The 12,391-nt window shown below is 48.3% G+C and overlaps 1 protein-coding gene across 1 annotated transcript; it reads right to left on the bottom strand.

The window, feature by feature from the left end:
* Window positions 1-6: 6 nt before the first annotated feature.
* Window positions 7-1,875, bottom strand: LGALS2 (galectin 2). The gene is made up of 3 exons (XM_031057782.1): window positions 1,680-1,875; window positions 1,312-1,471; window positions 7-194 (listed from the first exon to the last, which is right to left on the bottom strand). The coding sequence occupies exons 1-3, from the start codon at window positions 1,733-1,735 to the stop codon at window positions 48-50; spliced, it is 363 nt and encodes a 120-aa protein (XP_030913642.1). The 5' UTR covers window positions 1,736-1,875; the 3' UTR covers window positions 7-47.
* Window positions 1,876-12,391: the final 10,516 nt, after the last annotated feature.

Below are 12,391 nucleotides of genomic sequence, written 5' to 3' on the forward strand. Positions count from 1 at the left end.
GTCTTCCACTGGCTTGGGTTTTTATTAGAGCCAGGAAGCAGTGCCCATCAGGTGAGCTTGAAGGAGATGATCTTGAGGCCCCCCACGATGCTTATGTAGGTGATGTTGTGGTAGCCGTGCCGGTTGGGAAAGCACACCTCATGGCCGTCCGGCAGCTTCACACGGAACTTGTCTGACAGCATTTCAATGAAGAACTGGGAGAAAAAAGAGAAAGAAGGGCAGGAATTGGGAGCAAAGAGGGTATTCAGAGGTCAGCTTTTAGGCAAAAGGCCTGACTGTTACATAAGAGGGTCAGACCCTTAAGCAAGGTGCTGGGGGTTGAGTGAGGGTGATTCAGGAAATGAGCAGTTGATATCAAGGGTCTAAGCAGGAGTACAGACTATGACTGGGGACAGGATCTCTCCCAAGGCTGTTTCAGCTACTCAAACTGTGAACTCAGAGCGGCTAAACCCAGGTATGCCTTTACATGTATTCACAGAGCATATGGAAGGTGTACAACCACTGTTCTCCTGAATAAACCTGACCCCCTAATGCCCTCAGCAGCTCACCAAGACTCAGAAAAAGGAGCTTTGCTGATAAACATGCACAAGCAGACAGGACAAGAATGCATCACTGGTCATTGAAAACTAAAGGCAATGTTCCCCAAAGCCATCACCTCACTACCCCTTCCCCAAGAGCCAGTTCTGTCTGAGGAAACAAGCTTTCTCTCCACAAATATAGGAACTACTCCTAAATGCAGCCCTGTTAATCCTAAATGAACTGCTCCTAAATGCAGCCCAGTTAGTGATTTGGGACATCAGATAAGGTGAGGCAGCAACTAGGACAGCATCCCTTTGCAGGAAGAGAGAAAGGACAGATTGGCAGCATGGATCCAGGAGTAATTAGGACAGAAGAGTTCAGGGAGAGGCTTTTGGACATCGCTCCAAACTCGAGGCTGCCTTAAAGCCTGTGTTTACATAGGAAGGAGGAAGAGAAATAAGGTAAACAGCAGCAAAACCCTGCTTCTTGGAGACTCCCTTTACTTTCATACATGCCCCAGGTACACTCCCCTGCTGGGCAGACAGAGGGGCCAGGAAGAACTTACAAACAGAACTCACTTAAAATTCCCAGAAACATTGCAATTTATAAAGAGGAGTGGAAATGGCAATCAGGACCAAAAACCAGAAGAGGGCCCATTGTGAGGGAGCAGGAGGTATTGGGCGGGACCGGGAAAACTATGGTATGGGAATCTGCTAACCAGGGGCTTCCCCTCACACCCTATCACCCCAAACACACCCCACATACCCCCTGATACCATGCTGGCACCCCCACCTTGACAGTGCAGCCCCTGAAGAAAGGGAGGTGGCGGTCACGGAGTTCCGTCTGCCAGGAATCAGAGCACTTGGAGTTACAGACGATGACAGACTCGTTGAAGCGGGGGTTGAAGTGAAATGCCAGATCTCTTGAGCTGCAGCCAAGATTGATGCTGAAGCTGTAAAGGAGCATGAGGAAAGTCATATGCATGGACAGGAGAGGGTCTTGGAAGACTTGAGATCCAACACACATCTCTGCACCCCGTTCCTCCATCTGTGTTGCTGGTGGCACAACAATGTGCTATTTTGTATCTGGCAACCTTGGAAAACCACCTTCTATAGCCCACCTCCAACCCCGGCGTGGCAAGGTGGTTTCTCTGTACTTACCCAACAGTATCAGCAGATATTTTGCCCTTCACCTTCAGGGTGTTCCCAGGCTTCATATTCAGGTTTAAGATTTCAATATTTCCCTAAGGCAGAGAAAAATAGTCTGTGGGGCTCCTTCAGCCATTCCTCCTGACTTGGCACTGCCATTGAGAGGGTGCTGCTTGGAGGCATCCCAGCCAGGAGAACATAAATTGCTCTCAGCTGGTGCTCCTCTCATGACAAAACGCTCTACGCTGCAAGTCTTGCAAGAACTTCGCATTCAGTGAGAGAAGAGTGGGCTGAGTGAAACCCGCAAGAGAGAAGAGACATCTGAGAGAGAGGAAGTGAAAACTGGCTTGTCCTCAGCAGAATGAAGAGAAAGCAGGAGAGCAGAGATACAAAGAGGGTTAAAGCAGAGGGACACTGTCCAGGGTTTGGCGGAAAGCCGATGCTGCCCAAGAAATGCAAGTGATGAGAGTGGCTATGACTCGCCGGCCTCACTCAGCCTTGCTGAGCTGAGGACCCTGGGTGACAGAGGACAGGAGCAGCAGCGCTTACAGGCATTTTCCTCAGAGGGCAGAGTAACCAGGCAGGGAGACACCAGCAGTTTAGCTCAGAAACCCTTTGAACATAGGACCTTACAGCTCTAAACTTCCCTGTGGCTTACACATTAACATGACTCCTGCTTCTAAAAAGCTCCAACAGCTGCTATTAAGCCAGAAGACTTTGATCCTAGGAAAAAACCTCCATATGTACACTTCTTACTAGGGATTCTAGCAAATAAAAGCAAATCCCAGCCTCCTTGGTGGGCTCCCAGGGGAAGGACTATGACACAGAGCTCTTTGGGGTGCTACTTTAGACATGAGATAGGACAAGCATCTTCCCAGCTGGCCAAGGAGGTGAGACCACCATGTTCACTTCTTTCCTGTGTGTAACAGCTCACCCAAAAGAACATCCCAGCTCCTTCCTTTTGTGGCAAGGGGCAGCTCCAAAATCCATAATGGTCTCCATTCTTCTCCACAGTGTTCCAAGGAAGGGCTCAAAGGGGCTTGGAGGAGAGGACAACCAACACATCCCCTCTGGATAGCATGAGTTATGGACTGAACTTCGCAGGAGTGGCATAGTGGCATCCCAGCTCCTTCCCTTCTTGTGGCTCTAGATTCAGCTGTGTGGATTGCAGTACCCATATGTGGCAGCTCTCTGCAACCTCCCATCCAAGCCCCATCCAAACCCAAACTTTTTAGCCTGAAGAGCCACACACCAGGCCACATCAGGTTCAACAGTCCCATCCTCCCTAACCCTTAGATATAGGAATGTTGTCCTCACAGGAGAGTATCCTCCCTGCTGTATTCTTCCCAGGTAAGAGCTCAGTAGACAGTGCCCCTGATTTCTAAGACTCCAAAAGTCAAGTGGAAAAGGGAGACAGAGGAGGAGGTCAAGGCTCAGGAGACCAGTCATCCCTCAGTCCCCCTCCCAAGCCCGACAGAGAGCAGCTGAGTGCTCCTGCTGCTGCACAGACAGCTGGTAGACAGCTTCTACCCTTCCCTAAAACACTCTGAAGAAAGGAGAAGTAAGTGCTGATAAGCACTCCTTCCCTGGAGTGTTTCCCACGAGCAAAGGGTCATAAAATCCAGCAGGCTTGGGAAATTTGTTTACTGTGGAGGACCTGAAACTGTTGGTGAAACCTCCAGGGCTGAGCATGGAACCAGCAGGAACCAGTGCTGGGGATGGTGTTTTCTGGCATTAGGTCTCTTTCTCACCACACTGCTGTGTCCACAGCACACCTGTACACACCTTCATATCACACTGCCACCCTGTAGCCATCCCAGGGATAATACAGAGCCCAGGGTCCCCTTCTCAAATACTGGAGCAAAACTGAATGGCTGGCTAAATTGCACAGTAACTCGCTTTCTATCTGGGGAGTAAGGATTTGCTGTCTGAACAGTATCCTGGGTATTCCAGTCTTAGTAAATATACCCATGAGAAGGGGGTCTTCTACAGACTTAGGCAAAAGCAAACAAGCTGCAATTGCTTGTTTTCATTAAGTATAAACATATTAAACCAAGGCATATCTTTCCAACACAGTTTATAAATGTCATACTTGTTAACCTTCATTACTTGGTTAAATTTGTAAACAACACTTAGAGATACATACACAAATTAAAACCCCCAGAACATAGTACACAGAAAAGCTAAAAACCACTGTGGATGCCTAAGGCTGGAATAGGAGAACCCTCGGCTCTAGGTGCAGTTTCTAATATGCAGGATTCTTATAACCTGGAAAAACCATAAAACAGAATCGCTCAGTTTCTGTCTAACCAATGCACAGTGGGTTAACAGAAGGGCATTATCCATCTGACAATAATTTGATGGATTTTTCCAGAACTATCTTTCACTTCCCAAGGGTAACACAGAAAACTTTAGCTCTGTCACCACCCTATCAATACCTGCAGCAGCGGGTATTGTTAATTGAATCAAGTCTTGATTTAGATTTTGGCTATGCTGTGCTGGTATAAATTCAACAGACCCACCAGGGGGGTTCAGGTGGCTTCCCAGAGGTTGCTCCAACCCATCCCATATCCCATATCAATAATTCTCTGTTTCCTGGGAGAATTCATACCAGGTAGGTATGTGAATTTGGTCTATAGGTGCTTGTGCCACTTCTGCAGTAATATCCATTTGTATGTGAATTTGGGCATTTGATACAAACGTTTTCAGCCTATCTGGAAGGCCAGGAAGGGGAGGAGTTAATAGGGCTAGATTGACAGGAGCTACCATCAGGACTCTCCTTAATTGATGTTGCTTTCATACATTGCTTAAATACACGCTGCCTTTTGCAGAGGCTGCCAGATCTGCAGAGAGAGATCTTTGCACAGAGGCTGCCAGATCTGAGAATCCTGTCATTTTAAACAGCATCAGACTTTCCTGTGTCCTCTGGGTCTATGCCCCCAGCCCAGCAGGCAGCTCAGGTAGTCAATGAGTAGTTACGGTTGTTACCTGGGGTAGTAGTTAAAAACACTCTATGTCGCCAGAATCTTTCTGCCTCTTCCTCATTCAGCAAGATCTGATCTCTGCCCATAAGGGAAACTTGTATTCAGTTTCATATTCCCCTGAACATCTAGAATGTTCTTCCAGCAATGTATCTTACTCTGCAGGGAACAGTAGTGTGGGTTTCTCCACCCCCCTCATCCACAGTTTCAGTTTCAATTAAAGGCTGAACTTTTTCTGCTTTTGGGGTAGGGTGAGAGTCTGCCTCTAAATCATCATCACTGTACCAAATGTCCCCATCCCATGTTTCAAGATCCTGACAATATACCACCCTATAGATGTGCTGGACTGAATTAGAGGATGATTCATGTGGGATTTTATCAAGTAATTTGCCTAGATTTTTCTGCATGTCTTTTTTCTCATGTTTAGCTGCAGACTGTAGTTTTTCTAATTGCTCATTTTTATTTAAAATAATATTTATTAGTTTTTACAATTTCTCCTGTGCCCCATTCTCAAAAGACAACACTGTTCTAAGAACCTCATTTTCTGACTTCAAACTCATGAATTTTACATCTGCAACCCTTTTCAGGTAGCAGGTTTGATTTTTGCACACAAGATAAACAACCTCCCAAAACTGCACAAATAACTTACCTTCTTACCTTTCATGGGCAACTTACCTTTTCCTCATCCCATTTTTCATTTGACCTGCAAACTAGTGATGTGGTCAGCTATTGCCTCTACATTATCACAATTAGTTTATACCCATTCCAACCCTGGAGGAGAGAGGCAGCTACCAAACTTCTCCAGGAGAGAGTAAAACTTTAGCTTTACACTGGTCACCCTTGATAACCATTTTTCCTTCAGTCTCCCTCAGAAGGAGACAGCCTGGGCACACCAGGCAGGAGAAAGCTGTCACCCACAGAGGGACAGTAAAAGTAACAGTAAAGGCTTGGTCAATCTCTCTGAGAGAGTCAATCTCTCAGCAGCTGGGAAGAACAGTCAAAGTTCGGAACTGTTGAACGGCAGTTTGGGCCAGAAAATGGTGATGCCAATTAAAATGCTACCATTTGCTGTTGAAGTCATCTGCCCAAATTAATGTGGAAAGGAGACTAAATGCCAGTTCAACAATGCCGACTTTATTTTACAAAATTAATCTTATATGGAAAAGAGAAAGGGAGAGAGAAAGAGAGGAGGAGAAGAAGCGAGATAAGGCAAGTAGAAGGTGGTCACCTCCATGGATCAAGCAGCCTCCCGTTGGTCCTTCTGTGCCTTGGGCTTCTTGATGGTGGGGTCTCATCCAGTTCACTTTATTTCCTCAAAATTTCTGCAGTCCCTTATTTGGGTAAAAAGCAGAGGTAGAAGTGGCTTTCAGTTCCACATTAGCATGTGAGGCAAGAGTAGGCATGGTTCTGCCATCACGCATACTCAGATCTTAATTTGATGGTCACCAGAGGATTCTGGGGGTTGTGTGAGACAAGTACCTCAAAAAATAAGTGTCCTATTTGTGACCCCACTTCTTGCACTTCCACAGTAGTTCACTTCTTATCCAACACACCACAGTTGAACTTTGACCTGAACAGTTTTGGTTCAGTTGAACTGAACCAAAACTGAAACCTTGCTTCCTTCATGGGTTGTGCACACGCACTCATGACTTTTTTCTGCAACAAGTTCACCACCAAGCCCTTGTTTAAGGCATATACTGCAAATTACTAACCCTTTCCTTACAGCTGCCTGAGGGAGAGCAGCGTGCGTCTCCTGCTGGGTCCAGTTCTGGGCTCCTCAGCACGAGAGCCATGGAGCTCCTGGAGCGGGTCCATCATCAGAGAGCTAGGGAGATGATGAAGGGAGTGGAATGTCTCTTATGAGGAAAGGCTGAAGGAGCTGGGCCTGTTCAGCCTTGAGAAGAGACAACTGAGAAGGGACTTCACCAATGTCTATCAGCATCTGAAGGAGGGTGTCAGAAGGATGGAGCCAGACTCCTCTCAGCGGTGCCAAGCAATAGGACAAGAGGCAATGGGCAGAAACTGATGCACAGAAAGCTCCACCTGAACGTGAGGAAGTGCAGGTGACTGCACAGTGGAACAGACTGCCCAGAGAGGTTGTGGAGTCTCCCTCACTGGAGATATTCCAGAACCATCAGTATGCAATCCTGTGCAATGTGCTCTGCGACCATCCTGCTAGAGCAGGGAGGTTGGGCGAGGAGGAGATGAGCCCCTGTGGGCCCTTCCAGCCTGACCCATTGTGTGATTCTGTCTGAGGGATGAGTAAATCTCCCCGTGCAGAGAGTTGAGTGCAGAGCCACAAGTACCAGGGATGCGAGAATATGCAGAGAGGGAGACGAGCAGGAAAGAGGCATGAGCTGCTCAGAGAGGGGCCATGAGATTTTATCAAGATAACATTTACCCCCTCCTACAATGCTCAGCAGGGGCGTTCACCCCCCTTCTATTTGCCATTGGGAACAATAGTGGGAAGCCAGGCAGCAACTCTGCCAGCACTGGCGACTTCCTTCATCTGCAGAGCTGAGCCTCCATGCGGTCAGACACCAGCCCTGTGCAGATGGTCACCCTCATGCATGGGTATGTGCTCCCCACATCAGAAGGGAATGAGACTTTAGGGACCCCAGAAGAGTCAAAATTCTCTACTGCAGTTGGAGAATTTTGGAGATGGCAATTGGGATGATGAAAGGAGGATGACCGGGGTAGGTTGATATTTCCCTGCTGACACTGCAAAGCAGAAAGCCTGGGGAAACAATGATAGCATGGGAATGTAAATCCCAAAGAAAGAGGAAATCCGGCTAAAGAGCATCTGCAAAAGAGGTGGAGGATCTGTGCAGTAAGGAAAACATAAACAATAGCTGTGGAAGCTGGCAGCCACTGGTGCAGAGGATCCAGGAACCCCTCACTCCCCAGAGAGATGATCCTATAATAGGACACCTGATTGGGAGCACCCTTCCAGGGCCCCCTAGATTTTTACCCAGGCCAGAGGGCAGTTGGCTTGTACTGGTATGGGAAACCCATGTTCACATCACTGTGACCAGAGGAGCATTTGCTGCATTCCCAGAGGGACAGCAAAGACCAACAGGCAGTCTCTTGGTGTGAGAGTGGGGGCCCCTGCAACCCAAGAGCATGGTGAGCTTCCAGCAGGGAGCAGGCAGGCCTGCAATTTTGCATGGAGAAAACAAAATAACCCCAAACATATTTTAAGAAGGGAAGAGCCTAATGCAAGGCTGTTGGCTTTCAGCCAGGAGGATGGCAGGGCAGGTCCTCTGCAGAGTGCTTTCCCCATAAAATGCATCAGGTCTATTGTAGAGGTCCCACATGGTAGATTTTGGGGTCAACAATCTTTCCCAGCCTTCCTGCTAGTCCTGAGGTGATCTCAGGCCACCAGGAGCACCAACAGATCTCAGGACCCTGGGTGCCTCCAGACAGCATACAGCATGCTGTACCATAGCCTAGAGCTGCCACCTCAACCACAGGGCACCCACACAGCCTTTGAGAACAGACTGAATGCCACCCTCCCCAGCAGGTTGCCAAGATCCTCGGCAGCATCTTTGCTGGCAGCAGCATTTATTTTGTTTTCTTATTTGGGCAGGAGATAAGCCAGCTAGGTGTGAAGCCCTGAGGAAACCCACAGATTTCCCCACTTCCCAGCCAAGGTAGACTCAGCAGTTAGAGGATCCTCAGGGCCTTCTGTGGCAGAGACAGCCCCCAGGATTTGGCCACACCAGCACGCCAAAATCATCCCTACCATCTCTCTCAAGTATTCTGAGGAAGGGCTGCAAGGGGCTCAGAGCAGAGGGCAGCCAACACATTCTCTGTAGACAACATGAGCTATGAACAGCCCCCTGCAGGACTGACACAGGTCACCACCAGAGATAATGCTCAATCTAGAAGGCATCAGGAAGATAGAGGAAGGCTAAGGAAGCCATGCTGGGTGCATGGATGCATGTGCCACTGTCCCCACATCAACCCAAGTTCTGCAAGAAGAGGGCAGAGATCCCTTTAGCACCCTCGTGAAAGGCTTGGTGATAACTAGGCACCAAAGAAGTGGCACTGGAGAATGGCACTGCAGCGTGGACAAGGTACCCACATTGCACTCCAGGCACCGAGGGAGCCTGTGCCTTGGACCAGGCATCAGTGTCTGCTCAAGGCAAAGGGAGCTGGAGAGATCAACCATGCATTCTTTCTCGGAGTAGCAGCTGCTTACTCTGCTATTATTTCCTACTGCTTCATATAATTTGTACTCCACAGCAAGCTATTGTCCCTTTCCACTGGCTATTTATTTCCTTGAATAGCCTCTGGGGAAAGATTTCAGTGCGGGAGTAAAGAAAAAAGAAAAACTCCACACAATAAATCTCAAGCAGTGACCTGATTTCAACTGTGTTCTCTGACCTCATCTGGGCCCTGATTGTGGTTCCTCATGGCAGTTGTGATTAAGGCCTGTTTCTGCTTTGATTTCCTCTCTTCATTAAGCCTAGGGGGGAATGACCCCTGCTTTAGAGGGCTGTGGGGTGGATTTTCAGAGGCCAGGGCTCAGGCTACAACTGAGCAGAAGCTTCCACCACCTCCTAATGGAGATGCTCAGCCCTTCACCTGCCAGTACAGAAACTCCTGAATAGGACTAGCTTCCCCTTTAGTCAAGAGATGTTGGTTGGTCTCTCAGCAGAGTGCTGCAACCTACTGATTGATCCCTGAGCTCTGAAAGTCAGCCAGCTTCCTAACGGAGGAGGACCGAAAGAACAAAGTGTACTTACCTCAGCCAAACACTGAGGTAAGCAAGAAACTGGGTAAGCAGGTCTGTGGATCTGAAGGGTGTTTACAGGAGACGATTGTCCAGGAGATGCAGGAGAAGCCAAAGCAAGGATGAGCCCAAGAAAAAAGTGCCCAGGAGCACCAAGCTCCTGCCTAAGATGTTACCCAGAGTGGGAGGGTTCCTCTACAGGAGCACCAAGCTCCTGCCTAAGATGTTACCCAGAGTGGGAGGGTTCCTCTAGAGAAAGCACTGGTCTCCAGAGCCGGTAAAATGGGAAGGAACAAAGGACTAGAGGTTAATCTCCTGCCACCCCCCTCAGCTCCCTCACGGTGCACCATCCAGAGCACCTGTGGAAACTACAGAAGTAGCATCCATGCTCTAAACTGGAGGGCAAGACATCAGAGGCCATCAGCATCCAGCAGGCTCCACGAACATCACCCCTCTTCAGCTGTAGGGTGCAATTTCTCTTCCTTAGGAAGTGGGGAAAAAGAAGGAAAGACAAAGATAGCTGAAGAACTAAAATGTGGGGGAAACCCCAGACCTTTCTTCAGGGCTAGGGGCAGCAGTGAGAAAGGGAATCTGCATCAAGCAGTGGAGCAGATGAAGAGCACAGGGAACAAGTACAGCCTCAGACCCATCTCTCTCCCTCCTCTGTCTGAAGGGCGGCAGTGCCACGGTGGCTGGCATCTCCCTCTCCATGGGGGAGCTCAAATGTGCTCTGATGGATGGTTTCCAAGTTATATCCTTGAACCTTTGCAGGGAATTTCTGTCTCAAGCAGCTCTGAAGTCTGTAGAAACATTTCTGTGTGGTCCGAGCTGTGCACAGGGAAGGGGAAAAAGGTGGTTCATTTGCAAGGAAGTTGGTTGATAAAGGGTAATTTTTATCAAGCCAAGCATCCAGATGAGTGATGTCTTCTGTGTCCCCAGCTTGGCTGAGGGGCAGGAGAATGAACACAACTGGCAGAGGGTGGAGAAAGGAGGTCAGAGGACTGATGGCATGCCACCCAGTTCCACTTCCAGACTTCATTTCTCCAATTCTTTCACTCATAGGTGCATGTCAGGAATGCGGGTTGTGGGAAAGGCTTTCAAAAACATGCCTGGAGATAATAATTCACTTGTGTTGAAAGCCTCCCTACTGGAAAATAGAAGATGTATAGAAAGCTCACAGCTTCTCGCTCTCTGGGACTTTTGGGATCACACAGCTTTACCCACATCTTCTGGATGAGATATTATTAGCTTAATGGGAAAAGGATCCTCCAAAGAGCACTCCACAAAGGATCAGCTTCATGAGGTCCACTTGCATCTTCCACCAAAAGATTACCATCTACAACAGTTTTATCTTACCATTGAGCAAAGATGGCAGCTCCCTCACCAGAGGAAACTGAGGCACAGACACCAAAGTTCACATCCAAAATCAACTCCTCTTGTTTGGATTCTCATCCTAAAGTTTTCATGGCCTCAAAATCAAATCAAATCAAATCAAATCAAATCAAATCAAATCATTCTGCAAACCTGTGCAAAAAGCTAAAAGGAAGCTCTGTCCCCTAGCTGAGTATCAAAGATACTGATCTCTCATCACACCATCTACTATCAGCAGGAGATACTGAGGCATTCAGTGCCTCTGGAAAAAATCAGTCCTTGGGTGGGTCCAATGAAGTCTGAAAACCAGAGGCATTCAAAGAACATAAGTCTTCCTGCAGTGAAAGCCATGGCACTTCCAAGATGCCCCAAGCCCAATTTCATTGAGTTCAAGGGGACCATTTCCCACAACAGAGACAGCAGGAGACCAGCTGGCTGGAACGGGAATAAGCAAAAAAGAAATGCAGCATTGCACCATTATGCAAAAGGTCCTTGGGGACCTCCCTCCACAGAGCAGCCATCCCGGATTCAATCCCCCAGCACAGCAAGGGCAAGAAGTGAGAGTGCCTGCTGAGCCTCCATCCCGTGCAGGGACAGCAAGGCTGCAGGACTCCCTTTCAGAGTGATTCTCACGGCTTCCTGCGCTGAGCCCAGGCAGGTTGGACAACTCTTGAGGACTTGCAGGAATCTTTCAGACAAGCAGAATCCATCTGAGTCACACACACGAGGCACAATGCCAATGGTGGCTCATCCACTGGAAAAAAAAGAAAGAGAAAGAAATGCTAAGGGAGAAATAGCAAGTTTTGAAAAGCCACAAGAATTAACAGCTCATAGGCTGGAAAGAAGGGGAGCAAAAAAAAGTCTGTTCTCCCATGCTCACGTCACTAAAGCCAAGCATGCTTCATCTCCACTGGGAAGCAGCAAGCCACCTTACCACACAGCAGTTTTGAGAGCATCTGAAGGGGCGACCCACCCCAGACCCAAGGCCATGACTGAGGTCTGCAAAGGATGGGGTTGTCAAGTCAAAACTATCTATTGCTGCAAAATCAGCTTGAACAAACTCCCTTTGATGGCACTGCAAAATGAAACAGTAAAAACCAAACCAGATGAACATGGGAAAGAAATCTGCCAAAAAAAAGGGAGTCCAAATCCCCAAATGACTAACTCAGTGCAGGAAATGGGCATCTAAAGAGGAAACTGCAGGCATCTGAAGGAGATCTAAGAAAAGATCAGGCCCACACAAATGACTCTCCATATTCCTCTTCTCCCACTTTCCAGAGGGAAGGGCACCAAAAATACCTATGGACCTTCAGAGTGAGACACAGGTAAAGAGCTGGGCCACAGCACTGCCCTGAGGTATTTCATCTCCACTAGATACTCCAGGGAGCAGGGCAGTGACTGCTTTGCACTGATGGGACACCTAGTCTCCCTTTCCAGCACTACACTGGGCACAAAGGGACACCCTGTCCCACACAGGTGTCCTGTCCCCTCTCTGGACTGCACCCATGAGCCTCTACTCTTGTTTCTGACCCATGTAGCCAGTAGTACATAAGCCCTCACTGGAGCACAGTGGATGTTTATTTTGCATTCCCAGCAGTCATGCCAAGCTCTTTGTTCTCTCTGGTTCTCTTTCC

The sequence above is a fragment of the Geospiza fortis genome, unplaced genomic scaffold, assembly GCF_000277835.1.
Source record: "Geospiza fortis unplaced genomic scaffold, GeoFor_1.0 scaffold173, whole genome shotgun sequence".
Taxonomy (NCBI): Eukaryota; Metazoa; Chordata; class Aves; order Passeriformes; family Thraupidae; genus Geospiza; species Geospiza fortis.

Excerpts from the sequence above, each read along its gene's own strand:
- LGALS2 (XM_031057782.1), bottom strand. The coding sequence starts at position 1,735 with ATGAAGCCTGGGAACACCCTGAAGGTGAAGGGCAAAATATCTGCTGAT. Across the intron at positions 1,472-1,679 it reads ATATCTGCTGATACTGTTGG|CTTCAGCATCAATCTTGGCT; the intron begins GTAAGTACAGAG and ends GCTCCTTTACAG. Across the intron at positions 195-1,311 it reads TCAGGGGCTGCACTGTCAAG|TTCTTCATTGAAATGCTGTC; the intron begins GTGGGGGTGCCA and ends TTTTTCTCCCAG.